The 24,955-nt window shown below is 47.9% G+C and overlaps 1 protein-coding gene across 10 annotated transcripts in view; it reads right to left on the bottom strand.

The window, feature by feature from the left end:
* Positions 1-24,955, bottom strand: part of DIP2C (disco interacting protein 2 homolog C) — a 380,657-nt gene that overhangs the window by 113,081 nt on the left and 242,621 nt on the right. For all 10 annotated transcript variants that reach the window (XM_084980632.1, XM_084980628.1, XM_021065077.2 and 7 more), the window contains 3 exons: positions 11,775-11,984; positions 2,259-2,393; positions 103-222 (listed from right to left, as the gene is read on the bottom strand). In XM_084980632.1, the coding sequence (XP_084836758.1) occupies positions 103-222; positions 2,259-2,393; positions 11,775-11,984 (465 nt within the window). The remainder of the gene's footprint in view (positions 1-102; positions 223-2,258; positions 2,394-11,774; positions 11,985-24,955) is intronic.

Genomic DNA, 24,955 nt, shown 5'->3' with positions numbered 1-24,955 from the left:
ATGCCCAGGTCACTGTTCTTAGAAAGGCAGCCTTGGGAGAGACATCACTACGTTTATGGGGTCACAGAAACACGGAACGAGCAGGAAGGAGGCCTCGTTCACCTTCCAGCAGTTCTTCAAAGTCATCAACGAAGAATTCCCGCAATGGTGGTCGTTTGGGTCGTTTGAGGGTGTTGACAAGCTGTTGGATCTTTGCTGATACGCGGCTACTTACAGGCACTCCTGAAAAACAGAAGCATGAGGCAGGTGAACCGGCAGCCACAGTAAAGATGACCGTGGCACCAGCACGCCCTCGCCATCTCAGGGCTGGGAGCCCCTCCGTGTCCCCTAAGATGACTGCTGCTCATGGAGAACATGCCAAGGGGGACGGTCCCAGCCTGGGATGGTGCTGGCTGCACCGAGAGAGGCCACCGAGGATGGGCAATGAGTCTCTTCCACACTCCGTGAGCCGTCCTGCTCTGGGGACCTTGGGCAGAGCTCCAGACCACAGACTAAGCTGAAACAGGCTCTGTTATCTCCTCATTCACACCGTCTCAGGGCCCCTCTGCCTCCAGGCCCGAGAGCTGACAAAGCGGCGAGACCCTCCCCAAGCCCCCGTCTCTCAGCTGCTGATGAAAGCAAGGGGACCTGCTTCTCCAAGTGCTGCTGGCAGGCCCTGTCCTCCTAGAGATGACAGCAGGGTCCCTCCCACGTGTCTTTCAGCCCCACTCTTGTGAGTGAACATTTAAGTCCATTTATTTTATTTTTTTGTCTTTTTAGGGTCACACCTGTGACATATGGAGGTTCCCAGGCTAGGGGTCAAATCAGAGCCACAGCTGCCGGCCTACACCACAGCCACAGCAATGTGGGATCCGAGCCGCATCTATGACCTACACCCCAGCTCACAGCAATACCAGATCCTTAACCCACTGAGTGAGGCCAGGGATCGAACCCACATCCTCTTGGATACCAGTTGAGTTTGCTGAGCCATGACGGGAACTCCTTAAGCCCGTTTTAATAGGTAGCCTCAAAATGCTCTATGTGTACTTTCAGAATTGAAACATTAAATATTTCACAATCTTGAAAATATATAAAAATACATGATCCAGAATTCCCAATATCTAAACACAGTATTTTCCCATTAAATAATCCCACTTAATCGGCTTGGATGAATCAGAGATCATTTCACAAGGCCACTGATTCTCCAGCTTAATTTACAATCCCAGGTCCAAGCCAGCGCTTCTGCTGTGTCAGGTCTGGGGTGTGGCCCAGAATCTGTTTTCTCACAGGAGCCCCTTGTGGTTCTGATACGAGGCACCACCACACCACTGGGTTGGACAAAACACGCATTGGCCTGGGGGAGCAGGTGCACGTGACGCACTTCAAAGGCAATAAAGTTACTAAGATGGTGACGACAAGAATAGAATCATGACCAACTCCATCAACAATGCGCTCAGAAGAGACCAGAACACACACGGAAACTGAGAAGCCCTCCAGGGAAACCCACCACGCCGGGAACCAGACTGACGTCGGAAAGGCATCTGCCGTCCGAGGCTGGGTCCAGGCCTCCTTGCCACCTCCCTGTCACACGACCACGGGCACACACACACTGGGATGGACGGCAAACCAAGGCAATTCCATTCTGCACCATGTCTGGGTTCTAGTCTAGCTTTCATGAGCCTGGGAGGTTAAGGAAAGCAGAACAAAGCACGGAGCTCTCGTCTGGGGCTGGCGCTTTAGGCCGGGGAACAGGAGCGTCTGTTTGGAGCACACCAAGACGAACCTTCTGGGGAGCAAGGGAGGCCCCTGCGGCTGTAGGTATCCAGCCGCCAACACTTTTTCTACCACAGAGGAGAAAGGACCCTCTTCCCAAGTCTAAAGCACCACAATTCCCACAGTGCCGTCTCCGTCGATGATTCTGGTGGCATTTAGCTCTATCCTGCCCTTCCAAGTAACGGGTCAGTCCTAACGTCAGCGCTACTTTCCTAACTGGGGAACCAGCATTAGTCAGTTGGTAGCGAAAACATCAGAATCTTCGAAAAGCTTTCTCTTCTCAGGACTAATGTCCTGCAACGCTGACATTTTTCCTACCAGGACTAACTCCTGGCCCACTGGGAGAGAGTCTGCAATTCCTGCGACTGGCCGCCTTCTAGGGAGAACCTCCCGAGTTCACGAGCCGACCCTGCGCCTCGGGAAGCACATGCGACCCGGGCACAGAAAGGCCGGCGAGCAGAACTCGGGACGTGCGCGGGAAGCAAGGCTGCTGCTGCGAGACCTACCGTCGCCCGTCTCCATGAGCTCGGCGTTGCCGTACTTCGGGGCTGTCCGGGACGTCGTCGAGCCCTGCGGCCTTTCTACTTGCACTGAGTGTTCTGAGGTGTAAGTGGTTACGTCGGGAGGTGCAGAGTGATTTTCTGTAAAGAAGCACATTGTAAGTTTTCTGGTTATCACGACAGAGTTAATGTGAAGGTTAAGTGAGCAGCAGGGTCTCAAACATGCCACATCCTGAGACAGAGAGCAAGGCACGGAACCGAAAACGAATCCAACACTCCCAGCAGAAAGACGAACTTCAGGATAATTAACACTGTTCAACACGGAGCAAAGGCAGGTCAAGTTCAGACACGACAGGACAACAGGAGCCCCATCACTGAGTCATGTAGCATTTGAACTGAAATAATGTCTTCAAGTGGCCAATGGAAAAAGATACTGTAAGTTACACCGTAAGTTACGCTCATGAAAGAGTGGTTTCCTCGTCAGTCACAGCAGAGGCAGTGAAGAGCTCACACTTGGGAGGCAGAGAGCCTGGCGTCTGAATCCCAGTTCCGCAAATCTTGCGCTCTTGGGACGTGTCCTGACGTGTGCACCTCCGTCTCCTCATCCCTCACGTGGGAATAAGGGGGACCCCGCCCCCAGGGAGACGGAAGGCGTGAACACATGGAAAGGTCTTACAACACTTGATAGGAGGTGAGCACTCAGGAAATGGTAGCTGCTTTCTTACTTGTTCAGCATAAGTAACATTTACGTCTGACGCGGACAGGGCGCTGCGTTCCGTGCGACGAGATGTGCAGCCGTCCTTCTGCACGACGTCCTGATGACAGTCACCGGGTGGGCCCTAACTCAACCTGCCCGGTGTCCTTGCAAGAGATGAGGACACCGCCACACACAGAGAAGACCGCTTTCTACACACCCGAGAGCGAGGCCTCTGAAGAAGCCGACCTCCACCCCAGCCTCCAAGACGGCGAGTCACCCAACGCCTTAGATACATACAACCGTGTCTACGGTGCTTGGCTGTGGCTGCCTGAGCAAACCGACAGGCACCCGAGAGGGCGGCTTCTGAGATCTCAGCCTACGAAAGAGCGCCTGTCAGAGAGAGGAGGGCGGGGCAGGGAAGCGTCATCAGCTCCGGGAGGGAAGAGCCATTCCGATCGCCTCGTAACCACTTCAGAGGCTGCATTCGCCCTTTACACCAACCATCCCCACCTGTGCTTTTGCCAAACTTATTTCATGTTGTTTTTTTCTGGCCACACCCATGGCAAGTGGAAGTTCCCAAGCCAGGGATCGAACCTGTGCCACCGCAGTGATGATGCTGGATCCTCAACCCACTGAGCCACCTGGGAACTCCTATTTCATGTTTCAAAATGATCTAATTCACCATGGCTGAACAGTTAACTCCCTGGGGCCTCATATTTCAAATGAAAATACAATAGATGCCAATGTATAACGAGCACAATTTCAAATGAGCCACATAAAAGCAGCTGAAATGAAAAGTTCACTGCATTTCTATTTCATTCACTTGCATTTACGTTATGTTGTATCTGCCTCACTGGTGACAGCCAAGGAGTCTTTGTGTTGGGTGGCAGAGGTACTGCAATGGTCCCACTTTGAAGCTGGGAAAAATAATGATTCAATACATTTGGTGATTAAAAAATAGGAACAGGGACAGCTGTGTGACTTCAAAGTACTTTCCAAATTTATTCACATGTCAGCTCCTCTCCCCTTCCCTTTCAAACTCTCCGCATATGCTATCACTGTAGGATCATAAACCTAGCAGCTGGCTTCTGTTCGCAAGCCAGAGAACATTCTGCCACAGCAGTGATAAACGGTGCCCTATTTTATTTTGATAAAGATCAGGACTCCAAGTATTTACTCAGTTATCTATCTTTTGGGAGTATTTAAAAGACCTTTGTATATCACAGATGCTCAAGAAACAAACACTTGCTGACAGGTAAGAAAAAGTGGGGTCAGGCTGAAGATGCGGGTTCAAAGGTCGACCATGCTCCTCAGCCCCAGGCATGAGGCCTGGCAGGCCCGTGTGCTTCAGGAACACTCTGCAGGTGAAGAACTCTCACCGGAGCTGGTCTCTGTCTCCTGAGCCAGGATCCACTGTTCCTTAGGGCAACTTCCAAGCACTTTAAAAACCAACAGAAAAATGGTGGCCACCCTTCCAGCCACTGTGACTTTCCCTGGGCTATTGTGACACCTTTGCATCTGCTCCCCCAAGGATGGGTCCTGTCTCTCCACCCCTGCATGGCTTTTGCTCCCAGCAGCTGACACGAGTTCCTTAAGAACCTGGAATTACAGCACAGGAGGAAGGGAGGAGGGAAGTGCAATTCAGCCACTGTCCAGGACAGCCTCCGCCGGTTTGGTGCCAATTCAGCCACTGTCCAGGACAGCCTCTGCTGGTTTGGTGCCAATTCAGCCACTGTCCAGGACAGCCTCTGCTGGTTTGGTGCCAGCAGCACCAGGGGTCCTTCTTACTCACAGCATCCCGCCCCCAGCCCTGGATTTTAGCCTACTGCTCTTGCCAAAACCCATCCCTTCTGTACACCTATTTCTGGCCATGACTGTCTCAAGTGACCTGCTCAACTGTGCCTTGGAAATTTCCTGCTCCTTGACCTAACTCCTTCCAAAGCTCTTGCTCTTACAGGCATCCAGCTCAGTCCGGCTCCCTGAGTCCCGCTCAGACGCTCAAGCTGCACAGCACCCAGCCCACGTCATCTGCACTCTGCAAAAGCTGGAGCAATGGCTCAAAGAATGAATGAACACAAGAATGTATACATTAGAACACATGTCAGCCAGAGAGAACATGCTTCTGGTTCTAACAGCGGCTGAACCACAGCCCCCCTTAACTCTACCTGTGTGACTGGGAATCCCAGGGGCCAGGGGTCATAGATCTTCCTTTTTAGCCTGTTATTCTTCAGTCCTCTACTAACTCCTAAACTAAGAGAAGAAACAGAAGAAATCTGTTCTTTACACGCAGAAAGAAATGCGCTCATGGTCCACTTTCACGTGACGGGCAAGGAGGGGCGTGTGCAAGGGAAGCCAGCCTTCCGCCCATCAACAAGGCCCCCGCCGGAGGCTCTGTCAGGCAGCCCGAGCTCCACTGTCGCTGAGTAGAGAAAGGGATTCAGGCCCTCAGACCGCCTGCCCGGTCGCCCCAGCTAAGACGACACGGTTGTGCCTCCATGTGGCAGCAGAAAACCAGGTTCCTCCAGGAGAACGTGGAGGTGACATGCAGTGAAAGGAATCTGCAGTGAAGCTGAGGGGAGGCGCTGGCCTCGTGGGAGTCAGAGCATCTGGCTCAGCTGCTGCAGATGCTGCTCAGCCGCCTGCTGCTCTGACCCGCCCTCTGAGTGCAGCTCCATGGAAGAGCAGACCCTGGTCCCCGGCCCGGCCGGAACATCTACTCCCCGGCTCCAGCAGGCTGTCCCAGTGCACAAGCAAGCTCTACCGGTGTCTCCTCCGGAGCGACACGTGGCAACGTGAGCGAGGGTTTAGATTCTTAACGCTCTGATGATTTCACTCAGGGACAGAGGAGTATACCGTGTCTCCCTGTGATTGGGCAGAGGTGGGGGTGAGGATGGAGATGGGGGGAGAGAGAGAGGGAGACTGCATTTCAAAATTGCAGACTAAATCTGGAGATGTCTAGAAAGGCTGGGTGGTTCTACATTCGAACATCTCTCCCAGCCAAACATCTGCGAGGCTGACTGTAGGAGAATCACAGAGGTCCCGAGACCTGGAACGGCTGCTCTCCCCCATTTACGCCATGAAAATCTCATGAAGACGTGATAGCGACTGTTACACAGATCTTAGGATGTTCAAATAACAGAACTGGATTCTTTAACTTGGAAAAACAGCTTCCTGATTTTCACATCCACAAATTCAAAGTCACGATACCTGCACAGACCACAGACCCAATGGGCATGGGATGGGAACAGTCAAGTCTTTGTTTCTGCAATGTGAGTTGAACTTCGGTCTGAAAAGAGCACTCTCGCTGTTTTGAACAAGCAAGGCCAAGAGGGAACAAAGATACCAAGGGGAGGGCAGCTGCTCCGACATCCTGCTGCCCACTCACTGGCTGGTGGCCTGGGCATCACAGCCACCTCACCTGCAGAACAGGATGCTGCTACTCGCTCCTCGCCGTGGCCACAAGTGACACTGCATCCTGACGTGCTGCAGTGACAGTGACAGTGCCACCCTGGTGATCGGGCTCCTGCTCTGCCATTTCTCCCCGTGTGCAGGGGTCATTTCCTCTCCTGAGTTCCAAGAAAAGAATCTGAAACTCATGTACATAAAGTGAAAATGACTGTCACTACTTCTGAGTCAAGTGCATTTGAACACTGGGAAAAAGAACTAAAGAAACATCTCTCTGCTGTGTGCTCCATGGTGTGGGCAGCGGGCCAGTGAGGTTCCTGCAGAAAAGGAGCACATGCTGGCTGAAGGGTTAGGATAATGTGGGCCCCCAAATCATTACTTTGATTCCAAGGACAAAATCGAAATAAACAAAATCAATCTCAAGCAGCAAAAATCCCAAAGCGATTTTTGGGGAAAAGAGAAAAGAGCAGCCCTGTGCTGACAACATCAACAGGACAGTGTGAAGCCACGGATGGATATGGGGCTGGGAGGGGCTGCAGCAGGGAGATGGGAGGTGGGGGTGCAGAGACCCAGGGTCCTGGGAGCAGACCCACAAGACACATGGCAGCCTAATGCCCAGGCAGGACAGGGGTGTTGAAGGGCTCAAGGACGGCTGAGGCCTGGAGCCTGCTCCTGGAGGCAGGGCCTCATCGGACGGCGGGCCTCAGGGTAGGGGTAGGGCTGATGGCAGGGCCAGGAGGCGCTCTGAAACGTGGGTCGGAACGTCAGGAGGGCAGGTGGCCTCGCAAACTGAGGGAGCGTCTGAAATCAGCAAGACGGCGGAGGGACAGGTGGGGCGAGGAGCCTCCAGAGGAGAGGAACCGACAGGAGGGAAGGAGCACGAGGTGCGGCGCAGGCCGAGGTCGTGCCTCCAAGCTCGGGTTCACCCGCGGGGAAGGCGATGCCACGGAGGGGCAAAGGGCAGGGCTGGGAGCAGCAGCTTTGGGACGAGGAGCCAGGATCCAGAGTGAGGTGGAAAATGTGATCCCTGGGAAGGAGGAGCTTTCCTCGCCAGAAACGGAAACAGCAAACAGTGACTGGAGCGAGGCAGGGAACCATTTGAGCGGGAAAAGGATCGGGGTTAAAGATGTTTGACAGGGAGATGGGAAAGATCCGCGGGGCTGCTCACTCACGGTCAGCGAGGGCATGTGGGCAGGTCTCAGCTGTACCCCTACTCAGCAGACACGGGGAAGGGTGAGAAGCCAGACCCAGTCACGTCGGCCAGCGCGAGGTCCCTCTCTCGAGCCAGGCTTCTTCTGGCACTGAATCACCCAAAGAGCCACGAGAAACACGCAGGAACTGGTGAAAGGGTCTCCATTCGGCCTCCTGGTGCCTAGGCAAACGCTCTCGTCCCGCTTCTTTTTTCAATTGTGTGACTTAAGGCTCTAAAACAAAGACTGGCACACTATGGATCCCAGGGTGGCCTGCCAGCTGTTTTCATGAATAAAGTTTTGCGGCTGCAGCCATGCCTGCTATGTACGTGCCCCCATCTGTTGCTCGAGCCAGCAGACTTGAGGAGTTGCAACAGAGACTACAGGGCCCGCAAAGCCTAACTTTCACCCTCCAACTCTTCCCTGGAAAGTTCACCGACCTGCCTTCGAATGCTGAAGCTCTAGCAGCAGCAATGCCCTGTTGGGAGGGGAGGGGCGACCCCAGCCCGAAGTGTGCAGGCTTTGCTAATATCACCACCCTCGGGGTGTAATGACTTGTTTCTTTATGCTTGGTCTTTTGTCTTTTTAGGGCCACACCTGCGGCAAACAGAGGTTCCCAGGCTAGGGGTTGAATCAGAGCTCCGGCTGCCCGGCCTACAGCACAGCCACCGCAGTGTGGGATCCGAGCCGCACCTGCAGCCTACACCACAGCCCGTAGCAATGCTGGATCCTTAACCCACTGAGCGAGGCCAGGGATCGAACCAGCATTCTCATGGATGCTAGTCAGATTCTTACTGAGCCACAACGGGAGCTCCCTCTGCGTGTATTTAATATTTAAGGCTGTAAAGGTTCAAAAAGTATCTCGAGAGAGGTTATGAAAGAATTCTCTGATACTACGGATGATTATACATAAATAAATGAGGGCAATTAATCACAGTGGTAGCTCTTCAGCCCTCTAAATAAATCCCCGAGAAATCTGGAATCTAGATTCAAACAGCAACTGTGAGGCTCCAGGTAAATGATGCATCCATCAGGCACATGGGGCATGTCTATCCACTCAGCAGGATCAGGTGCAAGAAACCGGATGAGAAAGTCCTTGCCAATACAAGGAGCACACGCCTAGAGCAGCATCCACACCAAGGAATTCTAAAATGTCCTGGAAATGGCAGATACTTCTGTGAATATCTGGCTACTGACAAAACATACCCAACACATGAAGATAAAAACTGTGTGTGACAGTATCTCAGATGTGTCAGTTACAAAGGGCGAAAGAGACCTTACCAAAACATTCTTAGCTACAAAAGAAGAGGTCATGCAGAAGTCTCTTTAATTTCCTGAATGTACAAATTTTGATTCTGAACGTACAGCAATGTTATCTATTCTGCTTTTTTCTCATTTCTTAATCTAGAAATGTATTAATAGTTAATCTTCGGGTTCTTCCTTTCCAAATAGCTAATTCGCATAAAATTTTGTTCCCATGCCTCTTGAAGTCTTAAAGCGTTGCTGTAATTCTCCCGTTGCCTCTAAACCGTGCTCCTCGATTTCTGACACAACGCAATACTCCAGAGGTGCTGGTTCTCTCTCTTGCAGCGGCCTGAAGTACGTGGCAGGCACAGCGGTTCAGAATAAAGACCTCCGGTTCTCACGCAGAGGGCGGGCCTCGGATGAGGCGAGGGTGGCGCGGAGCTGCGGGCAGGCAGCGCACGGCACACACGCACAGGCTCAGGCCTCAGCATCTCAGGACGGTGACCGTCCCGGGCCCACGCTGCCAGTGCCGTGGGTGTGGATACCGGCAGGCAGGGCCAGAGGAGGAAGAGCCGCCTGGAAGGGGACAGCTTCCCAGAGGGAGAGGCACAGGCCGCGTCCCCGTCAGGACGCAGCCACAAGGGCGAGGACCTCGCTCGGGCACCAAGACTGACCGGCCCGAGAGCAGAGCCTCTCCGCGGCCTTCGCGGCCTGGCCCCACTTGTGTCCTCTCCCCACAGGAACGAGAGGCACTGACAGACTCTACCAAGCACCTCTCCTCGAGCCAGGAGGCTCAGGTTGGTGGCTTATGGGACCAACCACTGCTTCATAAAACACGTACAGTGTTTTCTCATTTGCAAGCTCTCAATGGCCTCAACACAAAGTCAAATCCTGCCAACTCTGACTGACTACTTCTTTTGCTTTTGCCACAGGAATAAAATTCTTTCACTCCCCTTTTCTCAACTTATTATTTTGCCACTGCTTTCTTTCAAATGTCTTTTTCACACCTTTAGAACATTCCTAGATATTCCAGGAATTCGTCTTTGTGCCAAATTAGAAATTATGGAGATGTCGCACGCTCAGAAACCCCACTTACGTTACACTGAGACTTAATGCACGTGAGTCATGCACCCTTTCATAGTCTGGCTACATCTAATTCTCTGTGCTGTAATTTCCTCCAGCAGCCCACGTGTAAACTCACAAAGGGAGAGACAAATGCAGGAGGAATCTGTTCAAAATTATGGTCAGATTCTGAATTTTCCTGAGCTGTGAAGTAAATGAGAAGACGCAATCCCAAGGCTGGGGTGAGGGCAGAGGAGGAGGGACTCTGGGGCGACCTGTGGTGTGGGGGCTCAACGAAGCACCCGACGCAGAATTTCAGACCATCTCAGGTTCAAAACACACACCCACACATTTTAACAGTCATGCACTTCTGCTTAATCTTTATGTTTTCAAATAGAGGTTCTTAGCACACAGTAACCAGTTACTGAAAACATTTTTTGTGGGGTTTTTTTTTGGTATGTTTAGGGCCGCACCCGCAGCATATGGAGGTTCCCAGGCTAGGGGTCCAATCGGAGTTGTGGCTGCCGGCCTCCACCACAGCCACAGCCACGCGGGATCCGAGCCGCATCCGCAACCTACACCAGAGCCCACAGCCACGCCGGATCCCAAACCCACATCCTCATGGGCTCTAGTCAGGTCCATTAACCACTGAGCCACGGCGGGAACTCCTGTTTTTCCTCTTCTTTCCACCGAGAAACTAAAGCCGGAAGTGACATCTGAAGCAGCCAGCAGCCTTCAGGTGAGAACCAGGACCAGACTCAGCTCTCTTGACGCCTGCCCGTGTCCTACCAATAGGCAGCCGGGCTCACCGCTGATTCTGAAAAGGCTGGTGCTTTTAACTCAGCTTCATTCTAAGCGAGTGTCACTGGGGCCAAGTTCTGAACTGGTTTGGAATTGCCCTGACTCTGTCAAGTAGCCAAAAATCTAGAAATAAACACCGAGCTTGAGAAGCTGGTGCGCATTCATTCGTCGCACGTACCTGCTTTGGAAATGCAGACCTTCCGGGTGTGAGGTCAGGTGGGGAGGAGACGGGCACCTGCCCTGGGCTTGGCTACCGACCACAGCGTCGGGGGCCTGGTCCCCCCATGTGAATGGAGACACACTGGACCGTCTGACACCACGTTCAAAGCAAGGAATTTACTCTGTGAACACTCTTATGACTGAAATGTTTAAACACCTTAATCCACAGCCGCAAATGGGTCAGAACAGATCTGGACCCCCCACCGCCCATCCCAGACCGGCGGAGTGGGGCCCGAGGGAGCGGAGGCAGAGAAGCGCGGCCTCTACCCCCCGTTTCCTGCAGCCCCACTGCTCATCCAGTGTTCTCCCTCCCTGCCCGAATTCCTGGTCAATCTCCTCTGACGCCCAAACGCCCTACCAACATTTCAACATAGAGAACCCCCCTCACCACGGAGCCTACACGCAAAGGGACGTGAACCACCCCAGAGATCTGAACGCCTGGGGCGGAAAACCGCACCTGCGGCCGCGACGAGAGCCTCCCCTTCCCAGTGGCCTCCAAAGGAAGGGCAGCCCCACTCCGAGTCCCTGCTCGTTCCCCGGCTCGATGAGGACCTCGCGAGGGAGCAGCTCTCGGGTGAGACGACGACACGCCCACAGGCGGCTGCAGGCCTCCCTGCCGCACCAGCCTCTGCCCTCCTCTACGCCAGAGAGCTTCCGAAACCACCACTGCGCAGGAGGCCTGCGAGGCCAGACACAGCAAAAGCAAGCGTTTCACGCACAGAAAACCACTGCAGCCAAGCGGCCCAGGGGTGGGGGGCTCTGAGCTGTCCCTGGGGGGCAGGGGTCCCACGGCCCCGATGCACAGACAGGCAGCGCCACCATAAGAAGAGCACGGCTTGCCGGCAGCCACTCAGAGGTCCCAGCAAGGAGGTTCGTGCGGGCGGCTGCCCGCGGGGCGCTCACCTATGTGCGTCTGGGCCATGACGTCGGCCAGTCTGTGCGCCGCGCCGCTCCCCCCGCTTTGGGTGGACGAGGAGGAGGTGGTGGAGGTGGTGGAGCCGTGGATGGCCTGGCTGATCCAGTGCTCCATGTTGATGCTGCCCTGGCTGGAGGTGGGGGTCCCCTGGGAGTCGCCCTGCACGGAGCCTTCGTCTTCCGAGCCCGAAGAGGTATCTGCGGAAAGAGAGGTGACCTGCTTAGGCGTCGTCTCCGAATGCCCACCCGGCTCACCCGCCAACCCACCAACAACTTTTGCCCTGAACACTCTTCGAAAGCTATACAGCCTTTCAGATGCCAAGTCATTTGTTAGGACACTGCAGGCTTTTTCCTCCAAAACACCCTCAAGACGCGACAAACAGCTTTTTGGCATTACTGTCTCAGACAAAGACGTACCAACTGCCTCCACTCAAGAGTCTGGGGGGAAACCAAATGCTCTCTGTGCTCAGACACCACGTGAGAGGGCCAGCTGGGGATTTTAAGAGCCACGGAACGTTCCAGTGTTTCCAAGTGGGATGCGCGGCGCCTCCGCTGTTCCCGAGGCGGCCCTCGGAGCTGCAGGCCACTGTGAAGGTCAGTGTGAGTGTGGCGGGGCTCACCCTCCTGCCCTCACATGACCCGGCCTCGTCTCCACCGGCCTCAGACTGCGCGCAGCCACCCTGCCACCATTGCTCGCAACGGGGCTCACTGTTGACCTGATTTATTTTGCTACCTAGGAAAACCGTGTGTCGTGGGTTGAGAGAAGACGTTGCTTTTTTCTCGGAATTAATGGAAATATCCTTCATTTAATAACTTTCCACCTGGCAGCAGGCTCCCAGGAAGGAGCCAGTGGTGTGCTCGTCACTTTCACCTCGCTGGCAGAGCTGAGCCCTGCGGGAGGCTGGGGTGGGAGAGGAGGGAGCGCCTCCCGCCTTCACTGAGAGGAAGAGAAGGGATCCTCTGTCTTAAGTCTCCAGCACAACGATATTGGTAAAGAACATTCACACCAATATTTTATTGTCATTGTGACGGGACCTTTCAAAAGTTTGTTAGAAATGTGTTAAAGAAGCGACAACATCAGAAGCCTGGCAACGTCTCCTTTGCCCTTCCTTTTCAAATAACTTAGAATTACAATTTACATAAAAATAAAATGGTATTTGATACAAAATAATATTTTTTGTATTCAGACCTACATCTTTTTTCAATCTTTTAAAAAAGCTGTGGTAAGATACATGTAAATGCCACCCTCTTAGCCCCTTCTAAGCGTGCAGCTCAAGGGTCTCACACTCGTTCGCAAGGCCGTGCGACCCCGCTCATCACTCACGTCCTCTTGCCCAGCGAGTGACGCGCAGCCTCTGACAGTCACCATCCCACTTGCTCGACCCCCGACCACTCCACGGCGCGCATCCAGGGGGCACCGTTCGTTCACTGTCTTTCTGCGTCTGGGCTTATTCCACCGGCGCAGTGTCCTCGGGGTTCATCCACCTTGTGGCAGGGGTCAGAATCGCCTTCCTCCTCAAGGCGGAATGGTGCCACGGCCCTCACAGACCACATTTTGTCATCCGCTCACCTGCTGTGGACACTTAGGTGCTTCCACGTTTTCGCTGCTGTGACTAATGCTGCTGCGAACACAGGTGCATAAATACCGTTTCGAGATCCTCCTTTAAATTCTTTTGGGGAGGTATGCAGACGATGGACGGATGGGTGGTACAGTAAACTCCACTTTTGGTTTTTGAGGAGCTGCCATTCTGTCTCCAGAGAGGCCATACCATCTTACCTCCCATCAGCAGTGCAGCAGGCTTCCAGTTTCTTCACATCCTGACCAGCACCTGTAGTTTTACAGTTTTTTGAAAGCAGGCGCTGCCACTGATGTGCAGTATCTCCCTGTGGTCTCGATTAGCCGTTCCCTAATGATCAGTATTGTTGAGTAGCCGCTCCTATGACTACTGGCCACTTGTACATCTCCTCTGGAAAAACATCTGTTCGAGTCCTTAGACTTAAGACTCTTGAGAGAGGTGCACACCGTATATCCACGCTGAAATACCACCGCCCCCCAAAGTTTTCTCACGCCACTCTACAAATCAATCCTTCCTTTCTCACTACATCTTTTCATAAGAAAACTATACAACAGGGTCACTCATGACATAGGCACAAAAATCCTTAAAGTTTGGCAAACAGTATCAAGCAACATATAAAATGCCCAGGTGGTGACCAGGATTATACATATAAACACGAATTAAGTTTCATTTGGCATTCGAAAGTGAACGAATGTTATACTCCATATTAGAATAAAGACAAAAAACAGTAAGTTAAAAGTCACAGAAAAAGTATTTCACAGTATCTAGCAGGCACTCACTGCAAACCCTCTCAACAATGTGGGATAGAAGGGGGCTCCCTCAGCCTGAAGAAGGGCCTCAACGGAAACCCCAACTCACACCAAATGGTCAAAGACTGCACACATTTCCCCTCAGCCGGGAACAAGGCAAGAGCGTGCCCTCTTGCCACTTGTAGCCCCATGACCCAGCAGGTTCTGGCCAATGAAATACAGGGGAAGGAATAAATTCAAGGCACCCAAATTGCAAAGGAAGCCATAAAACTATCTTTATTCAAAGATGACATGATCTTATTTATAGGAAATGCCTAGGAACACACTGGAACACTATTTTTAAAATAAATTTTATTGGCGTGCAGGGGACGTACAATGCTGTGTTAGTGTCAGGTGCAGAGCAAAGTCAATCAGCCCCACATACACATAAACAGCCATTCTTTCACAGCTTCCTTCCCCGTACAGGCTGCCACAGGGTGCTGACACGATCTCCCCAGCTGTGCTGTAGGGTTGGGATTGGCACGTGCAATCCCAACTACTGTGTGCAAAATGGACTGTAACAAGGGCCTTCCGTGTAGCTCGGTGAAAAACTCTTCAACTGGTAGATGAGCTGTAAGGAGACAGCGAGAATACGGCCAGTGACGAGGGAAGCAGACCTCATCAGACGATGAATCTGCCAGCACGGTGATCTTGGCCTCCTCAGACGGCAGAGCTACCCTGACAGGGCCAGAGCCATCAATGCGCCCAGGTAATTTTCCAGCTGATCATCCTTGCAGACAGAGGGGCTGGCATCAAAAGTTGTTTGGTGGAACCCCTAAGCAAGTTTTTGAATGTGGACTGCCTCTGCCGAGAGGACCAACGGGCCGTGGGTCAGGATGAATTTCTGCAGGGGGATGAGCACACAGAGTGAGAGCCAGGAGCTCTTGCCAGAGCAGACAGGCATCAGCGTCCTCACACGCACACACAGTTTCTGGCCGGACAGACTGCAAATTATTCCCACCTCCCAGGGAACAAGCACATGCTGATCTGGCGGTCAGAAGTTAAAACCCAGCCATCCAACCAGCTAGCAGGAGTTGTCACTATGTCAGGTGAGAAGAGCTAGCTGGTTATCCATGGAACTTCTTTTTTGTTTTTTGATTTTTTTGTCTTTTTAGGGCCACACCTGCGGCATATGGAGGTTCCTGGGCTAGGGGTCTAATCAGAGCTACAGCCACAGGCCTACACCACAGTCACAGCAACGCCAGATCCGAGCCGCCTCTGCGACAAGAATAGGCATGCATTTCAATGGAACAGAACTGAATCTAGAATAAAGTCTTATGTTTATGGTTGTCAGTTTATTTCTGACAAAGGTCCCAAGATAATTCAATGACAAAAAAAGGTCATCTTTTTAACAAACAAAAAATGGATCAATGACCTAATAAAAAACCTAAAACTATGAAATTTCTGCAACTTCCAAAAACATAACCCATAAAATAAATAACTTGAACTTCACCAAAATAAAAAACTCTTAGCTTCAAAAGATTCTATTATTTTCCAGTGGGTAACATAACACACCGTCACCACACATATTTATTACAGAGGTCAGAAGTCTAAGGCCAAAGTGTGGGTGGGACTCCGCTCCCTGTGGACACTTTAGAGAACCCACCTGCTAGAGGCGGCCTGCACCGCCAGCTCACGGCCCCTTCACCCTCTCTTTAGGGTGAGTCCCTGCAACCTCTGGTTCATCGTCCTTCTTTTGTTACTTTGACACTCCTCCCTTCTCTTCTAAGGATCTTCCCCTCCAACTTTATTGAAATATAATGGACATACCTCGCTATCTAAGTTTAAGATGCACAGCATGAGAGCTTCACTTACACATTTTGGAATAATTACCACAGTAAGTTTAGTTAGCATCCATCACCTCATATAAAATAAACCCAATAAAACAAAAACATTGTTTTCCTTGTCCCGAGACTGCTTAGGTTTTACTCTCTGAACCTTCGGGCACGGCCTCTGTGCGTCACACCCCAGTACTTACACCTACACGGCCTTCCTTTCTGACCGCCTTCCTCCAAGCCCCGCCCACTACCCCGTCTCTGGAAACCACAAATCTCATCTTTTTCTGCATTTTTTTTTAATATTTCACATGTAAGTGAGATTATACACCATTTGCCTTTCTCTGTCTGAATAAAGACCTCTTTGATCACAGCGGGCCCATCTGGTTAATCCAGGACAACCACCCTTTCTCAAGATTCCATCTGCAAAGTCCTTTTTTGCAACGTAAAGTAATATATTCGCAAGTTCTGGAAATTGTGATATGGATATCTTTGGAGGGGCCGTAACTCTACTGCAGACAACATTGGGAAAAGACAAATCACAGTTTACAAATTACATATATGATTAAAGAACTTATATTCAGATTATATAAGGAATTTTTTTCCTGAGAAGGATAAAAAGTTTTAATATGTAACTATTTTATGTTAACGTTTAATATGAATATACTGTCCAGAGTTAACATTAAAATATTTTAAATTCAATTCAGCTGTGTATCCAAAGAATACTAATTATAACAGTTTAAAGAACTTTTTTTGGTATGATGATCTTTTTTAAATTTTTTTTTTCTTTTTAGGGCCACACCTGTGGCATATGGGAGTTCCCGGGCTAGGGGTCGAATCAGAGCTGCAGCTGCTGGCCTGCACCCCAGCCACAGCAACATGGGGTGACCTACACCACAGCTGTGACCTACACCACAGCTCATGGCAACACTGGATCCTTAACCCCTGAGCAAGGCCTAGGATTGAACCCACATCCTCATGGACACTAGCCACGTTTATAATCAGCTGAACCACAATGAGAACTCCCTATTTTTATTTTTAAAACTTACTGAAGCATTTAGTTGATTTACAATGTTATGTGACTTCCTCCTGTAAAACACATACATATACCCAGTGTTGCTCAGATTCTTTCCCCACAGAGATTATCGGAGAATACCGAGCAGAATTCCTGGGCTCCACAGCAGTCCTTGTTGACCATCCATTCCACATACAATGGTGAGCATGCGCCAATCCTGAACCCCAAGCCAGCCCTGCCCTCTACCTTTCCCTTTTGGTAACCATAAATCTGTGCCCAAAGTCTATGGGTCTGTTTCTGTCATGTAAATAAGTTCATTTGTGTCATTTCTTTAGATTCCACATACAAGCGGTATGATGGTATTTGACGTTCTCTGAGTTACTTCACTTAGTATAATAATCTCTAGGTTCAGCCATGTTGCTGCACATGGCATTACTTCACTCTTTTTTAATGACTGGGTAACATTCCATTGTGTGTCTGTACCCCAGCTTCTTTCTCCACTCCTCTGTCGGTGGAGACTTGGTTGCTTCCACGTCTTGGTTACTGTGAACAGTGCTGCAGGGGCACTGGGGGCATCTATCCTTTCAAGTCGTGGTTTTCTCTAGGTAGATGCCCAGGAGTGGGACTGCTGATCATACGGTATTTTCCATTTTTAGTGTTTTGAGCTGTTTTTCCATGGTAGCTATACCAAATTTACATGACCAACCACAGTGTAGGAGAGTTCCCTTTTCTCTGCACTTTCCCAGCATTTATCGTTTGTATTTTTAATGATGGCCATTCTGACCAGTGTGAGGTGATATCTCACTGTTGTTCTTTTTTGTTTTTGTTCGTTTTCTGTTTTTTTACGGCCACATGTGCAGCATATGGAAGTTCCCGGGCTAGGGTTCGAATCAGAGCTGCAGCTGCTGGCCTACACCATAGTCAAAGCAATGTCAGACCCGTAACCCACTGAGCAAAGCCAGGGATCGAACCCACATGCTCATGGATCCTAGTCGAGTCTGTTACTGCCAAGCCACGACGGGAAATCTACACTGTTCTGATTTGCATTTCTCTTTCAAAGAGCAATGCTGAACATCTCTTCATGCATTTTTTTGGCCATCTGTGTATCTTCTTTGGAGAAGTGTCTATTTAGATCTTCTACCTATTTTATTTTCAAATATCATATGATATTATGTATATGTGGAATCTTAAAAAATGACACAAATGAACTTATTCATAGAACAGAAACAGACTTGCAGACCTAGAAAACACACTTATCCTTACCAAAGAGGAGAGGGAGAGAGGGAAACATTATCCACCTATTTTTTGACTGAACTCTTTTTCTGTTTGTTTCTTCAGAGCCACACCCACAGGATATGGAAGTTCTGGGCTAGGGGTAGAATCAGAGCTGTAGCTGCTGGCCTACACCACAGGTCACAGCAACACCAGATCCTTAACCTACTGAGTGGGGCCAGGGATTGAACCCGCATCCTCATGGTTTCCAGTCAGGTTCATTTGCACTGAGCCATGATGGGAACTCCTGGATGGGGAACTCTTAACCAGCGAGAAGACAGACAACTCATTTAAAAAACGGACCAAAAATGTGAACCTTACCAATGAATATATACAAATGACTAATAAGCACACGAAAAGATGCTTAGCACCGTCACTAGTGAAATGAAAATTAAAACCATAATGAAACGTTCCTTTACCAAACAATGGTGAGGATGTTGAAAAACTGGAACCTTTAGACATCGCTGGTGGGAATCTAAAACGGTGCAGCCACTATGGAAACAATTTGGCAGTTTCTTAAAAGGTAAACAAGTTACTATCAGAATCACCCATTCCACTCCTGGAAACCTACCCAAGACAAATGAAATTACAGGTCTGCACAAATACGTGCACATAAACGACGGTGTCGGCATTACTCAACACAGTCGCAAACTGGAAGCAAGCTAAATATCCATTAACTAGTGAATGGATAAACAAACTGTGGAATCTCAGAAAACACAATTTGGCAAGAAGAAGGCATGAACTACTGATGCTACAAAAGGGATGCTCAAAAACATGCTAAAAATGGCACAGAAGGATATATTTTATGAATTCATTTACAAAATGTCTGGAATATTCACAGAAGTGTATAAATCAGATCAGATGCTCCCTAGGTCTGGGTGTGAAAATGGGAGTTAACTACAAATGGGCACAAGGAAACTTTTTGGAGGATAAATGCTTTTAAAACTGGCTTGCAGGAGTTCCTGTCATGGCACAGCGGAAACGACTCCAACTAGGAACGCTGAGGTTGCGGGTTCGATCCCCGGCCTCACTCAGTGGGTTAAGGATCCGGCATTGCCGTGAGCTGTGGTGTAGGTCGCAGACACGGCTCAGATCCCGAGTTGCTGTGGCTCTGGCGTAGGCCAGCAGCAATGCTCTGATTAGACCCCTAGCCTGGGAACCTCCATATGCTACAGGTGCAGCCCTAAAAGGACAAAAAACAAGCAAAAACTGGATTGCACCAATGGTGGTCACACAATCTACATATTTACGAAAAATCATTAATTTACACACTTATAATGTGTTAATTTTATGGGATATAAATTATACCTCAAGAAAAGTATTAAAAAGGAATGTGTTTTTTTAATAGTTGGGTGTGATATTCTGCATCAAGTGCATCAAGTTTGTTGATAGTGTTGTTTTGACAACTAGCTTTTTAAGGACATTTAAAAATTCTCCCATTATTATTTTTGATTTTTCTATTTTCCCCTTCATTATGCCAGTTTCTGCTTTATGAATTATAATGTTCTGTTTTTAGGAATATAAATATTCACTGCTACATCTTCCTGGTGAATCGTTCATTTTCTAATATGCAATTTTCCTCTTTATATCTTGTACTCCTTTGTCCTGCTCTCTCCTTTGATACTCATTTTAACTTGTTCACCTTTTTATGCTTGATGTTTGCATTATATATTTTTTGGCATTTTATTTTTACTATTTATTTATTTATTTTTCTTTTTAAGGCTGCGTGTGCAGCATATGGAAGTTCCCAGCCTAGGGCTGAATCAGAGCTGCAGTTGCCAGCCTACATCCAGCCACAGCAACGCCAGATCTGAGCTGCATCTGGGACCTACACCGCAGCTTGCAGCAATGCCGGATCCTTAACCCACTGACCAAGGCCAGGGATCAAACCCACAGCCTCACAGATACCATGTCAGGTTCTTAAAATGCTGAGCCACTATGGGAACTCCTGTTTTATTTTCAAATATCTTTGTTTTCACATTTAAATGTCTCTTGTAGACAACATATAGATTTATCTTCTTTTATCCAGTCTGCAATCTCTATCTTTGAAGTGGGCATTTGGCTCATTTACATTTTTTATTTAAAAAATTTTTATTATAGTTGATTTACAATGTTATGTCATGTTCACTGTACAGCAAAGTGACTGAGTTAAACATATGTATACATTCTTTTTCTCATATTATCCTTCATCGTCTTCCACCACAAGTGACTGGAAATACAGTAGGACCTTTTTCAAAAAGATTTTTTTTGTGTGTGTATTTTATTTTATTTTTATTTATTTATTTATTTATTTTGGTCTTTTTGCTATTTCTTGGGCCGCTCCCACGGCATATGGAGGCTCCCAGGATAGGGGTCCAATTGGAGCTGTAGCCACCGGCCTACACCAGAGCCACAGCAACGCAGGATCCGAGCCACGTCTGCGACCTACACCACAGCTCACGGCAATGCCGGATCGTTAACCCACTGAGCAAGGGCAGGGACCGAATCCGCAACCTCATGGTTCCTAGTCGGATTCGTTAACCACTGCGCCACGACGGGAACTCCCTTGTGTGTGTATTTTAAATAATAGTAGAAAATTCAGTTTTTAACCTAGTTTTTTAAAAATCACGTAAAATCGAATTTGTGTTGCACATTTTTTCTGCGTGTTTATTTTTTAATTTTTCTAATCCAAGCCATGTGCAAATATAAACAAAAGTCTTATTCAGACTGGATTCAGCATTTCTGTTTGCTTAAAGTTGAGTTTTTTGAAATTGAAATAGTTAGTCAGCCCCGGCTTGCTTCTAAGTCTCCCTATCATCAGAATTAGAGATGTTACCTTCCTTTTTTTTTTTTTTTTAATTGTTATTTCCCAAATACAATTTCTTTTTCTGCTGTACAGCCTGGTGACCCAGTTACACGTACATGTACACATTCTATTTTCTCCCATTGTCATGCTCCGTCATAAGTGACTAGACATAGTTCCCAGTGCCACACAGCAGGATCTCATGGCTAAGCCCTTCCAAAGGCAATAGTTTGCATCGATAACCCCAAGCTCCCAATCCACCCCACTACCTCCTCCTCCCCCTTGGGAACCACAAGTCTGTTCTCTAAGTCCATGATTTTCGTTTCTGTGGAAAGGTTCATTTGTGCTGAATATTAGATTCCAGTTATAAGTGACATCATATGGTTATTTGTCTTTCTCTTTCTGACTCATTTCACTCAGTATGAGAGTCTCTGGTTCCATCCACGTTGCTGCAAATGGCATTATTTTGTCCTTTTTTATGGCTGAGTAGTATTCCACTGTGTATGTATACCACTTCTTCCTAATACAATCGTCTGTCAGCGGACATTTGGGTTGTTTCCATGTCTTGACTATAGTGAATAGAGCTGCAATGAACATGCGGGTGCATGTGCCTTTTTTAAGGAAACTTTTGTCCGGATATATGGCCAAGAGTGGCATTGCTGGGTCATATGGAAGTTCTATGTATAGATTTCTAAGGTACCTCCACACTGCTCTCCATAGTGGCTGTACCAGCTTACATTCCCACCAACAGTGCAGGAGGGTTCCCTTTTCTCCACAAGCCCTCCAACACTTGCTACTTGTGGACTTATTAATGATGGCCATTCTGACTGGTGTGAGGTGGTATCTCACGGTAGTTTTGATGTGCATTTCTCTAACAATCGGGGATGTTGAGCATTTTTTCATGTGCTTGTTGGCCATCTGTAGATCTTCCTTGGAGAACAGTCTATTCAGGTCTTTTGCCCATTCTTCAACTGGGTTGTGGGCTTTTTTGCTGTTGAGTTGTACAAGTTGCTTGCATATTCTAGAGACGAAGCCCTTGTCCGTTGCATCATTTGAAACTATTTGTTCCCATTCTGTAAGTTGTCTTTTTGGTTTCCTTTTGGTTTCCTTTGCTGTGCAAAGGCTTGTCCGTTTGATTAGGTCCCACTGGTTTATTTTTGCTCTTATTTCTGTTGCCTTGGGAGACTGACCTGAGAAAATATTCATGAGGTTGATGTCAGAGAATGCTTTGCCTATGTTCTCTTCCTGGGGTATGATGGTGTCTCGTCTTACATTTAAGTCTTTCAGCCAGTTTGAGTTTATTTTTGTGCATGGTATGAGGGTGTGTTCTAGTTTCACTGATTTGCATGCAGCTGTCCAGGTTTCCCAGCAACACCTGCTGAAAAGACTGTCTTTTCCCCATTTTATGCTCTTGCCTCCTTTGTCAAAGATTAATTGACCATAGGTGTCTGGGTTGATTTCTGGGTTCCCTACTCTGTTCCATTGGTCTGTCTGTCTGTTTTGGTACCAGTACCACACTGTCTTGATGACTGTGGCTTGGTAATATTGCTTGAAGTCCGGGAGAGTTATGCCTCCCGCTTGGTTTTTGTTTCTCAGGATTGCTTTGGCAATTCTGGGTCTTTTGTGGTTCCACGTAAATTTTTGGATGGTTTGTTCTAGTTCTGTGGAAAATGTCATGGGTAATTTGATAGGGATTGCATTGACTCTGTAGGATTGCTTTGGGTAGTATGGCCATTTTTACAATATTGATTTTTCCAACCCAGGAGCATGGAGTATCTTTCCATTTCTTTACATCTTCTTTAATTTCCTTGATTAATGCTTTACAGCTCTCCGCATGTAAGTCCTTTACCTCCTTGGTCAGGTATATTCCCAGGTATTTGATTTTTGGGGGTAAAATCTTAAAAGGTATTGTATTTTTGTATTCCTTTTCTAATACTTCATTGTTAGTATCCAGGAATGTGACTGATTTCTGAATGTTAATCTTACATCCTGCTGTTTTGCTGAATTTGTTGATCAGTTCAAGGAATTTTGGGGTTGAGTCCTTAGGGTTTTCAATGTATAGTATCATGTCATCTGCATACAGTGACAGTTTTCTCTCTTCTCTTCCTATTTGGATGCCTTTTATTTCTTTTGTTTGTCTGATTGCTGTGGCTAGGACTTCCAGTACTATGGTGAATAACAGTGGTGAGAGTGGGCATCCTTGCCTTGTTCCAGATTTGAGTGGGAAGGCTTTCAGCTTTTCTCCTTTGAGTATTATATTTGCTGTGGGTGTGTCATAAATGGCTTTGACTATGTTCAGGAATGTTCCCTCTATACCCACATTGGTAAGAGTTTTGATCATGAATGGATGTTGGACTTTGTCAAAAGCTTTCTCTGCATCTATTGAGATGATCATGTGGTTTTTGACTTTTGTTAATGTGGTGTATGACAGTGATTGATTTGTGCATGTTTGTAATAACTGATATAAGTGGGTTTAAGACTAACATTTGGCTGATTGTTTTCTATTCATTCCTCCTATTTTTACCTCTGTTGATGTTTCCTGTCTTCTTTTCAATTAACCAATTTTTTTTTTAGTTTCTTTTTAAGTCCCTTATTAAATTCTTACCCATATTTTCTCGTTTTTTTAGTGGTTTCTCTAGGGCTGAGAATATGAGTCCTCAATAGGCCCATGTGGGGTCAATACTGTAACTGTCTGCTCTTCAAACCTGATGCTTCTACTTTCTCTCCCACCTGTACTCACACTGCATCTGACACCACTCATTTTCTTCTTCCTCTTTCTAGTTCCTACTTCGAAAACATAACCACTTCATAGCATAATTCCATTCACCTGACTTGTCTTTTGTGCTGTTTTAAAGAAAATTAAGAGGGAAAAACGCAATATTTTCCGTTTACCCAGCTACTTACTATGCCCAGGGTTCTTTCCACTTCACAAGCCTAAGTTTTTATCTGATATCATTTCCCATCTGCCTAAACGGCATCTATTTGTGTGTTTGTAGTGCTGCTCTCAGCTTTCATGTGTTTCATTATGCATTTATTTCACCATGTATGAAGGATATCATCACTGATATGAGGTGACAGCTGTGTTTTTTCCCTTTCAGCAGTTGCAAAATGCCGCTCCAGCCTTCTGGACTTGACCATGCCTTCACTTACCTGCTCCTAGTTCATAGCCACGATTGTTCTCCTGTATATAATGTTCCTGTTTTCCTTTGATTACTTTCAACATTTCCACATAATCTTTGGCTTTCAGCACTTGGACCACCATGAACTTAAGTAGGATTCTTTCTCTATTTAACCTGTGTGGGGTTCACTGAACTTCTGTTTCATATCCATCTGAGAAGCTTTTGACCTTTATTTCTTTAAGTAGTTTTTCTTCCTTTTTCTCACTCTCTTTTCTTTCTGGATTCCAATACAAGTATGTTAACATTGTATCACAGAAGCTTGAGGTTCTGTTAAGTTTTCTTTAATCTTTTGTCTCCCTGTTCTTCACTTTGGTTAATTTTCTTGATCTCTCTCCAAGTTTACAGACTTATCCTACTTCTCCAATGTGATGTTAAGCTGATCTAATTAAATTTCATTTGCGTTATGCTTTCAGTTTTTAGAGTGTCTATTAACTTTGGAAGTATTTTTTCCTTTCTCTGCTTAGCTAAAGTATTAAGACAATATCTTCATTTCGTCCTGTGACATATTTTCATTTGATTCCTTGTATGAGGTCCACAGCCATCTCATTTGTTTTGTGTATTTCTATCGTTGTTTACAGCCCATGGAATAGTCTGGTACTGTTACTTCATTATGTCTGGAAGCAAAAGTGCTGACACCTTCTTCCTATCTTTTTATATGTGAAAACTAAAGTATCAGCTACAGAAGACCTGCACTAAGATTGCAATAATCGTAATTGTACCTTTTTGAAAAACTCTGATACTAGCCATCAACCAGTCACTTCATGCAGAGTAAACTTAAGAT

The sequence above is a fragment of the Sus scrofa genome, chromosome 10 (assembly GCF_054392235.1).
Source record: "Sus scrofa isolate SSC_HxYL_T2T_F1_AM1 chromosome 10, Sscrofa_HxYL_maternal_Yorkshire_Landrace_v2.0, whole genome shotgun sequence".
Lineage (NCBI taxonomy): Eukaryota > Metazoa > Chordata > Mammalia > Artiodactyla > Suidae > Sus > Sus scrofa.
This window is presented reverse-complemented; position numbering and strand designations above follow the sequence as displayed.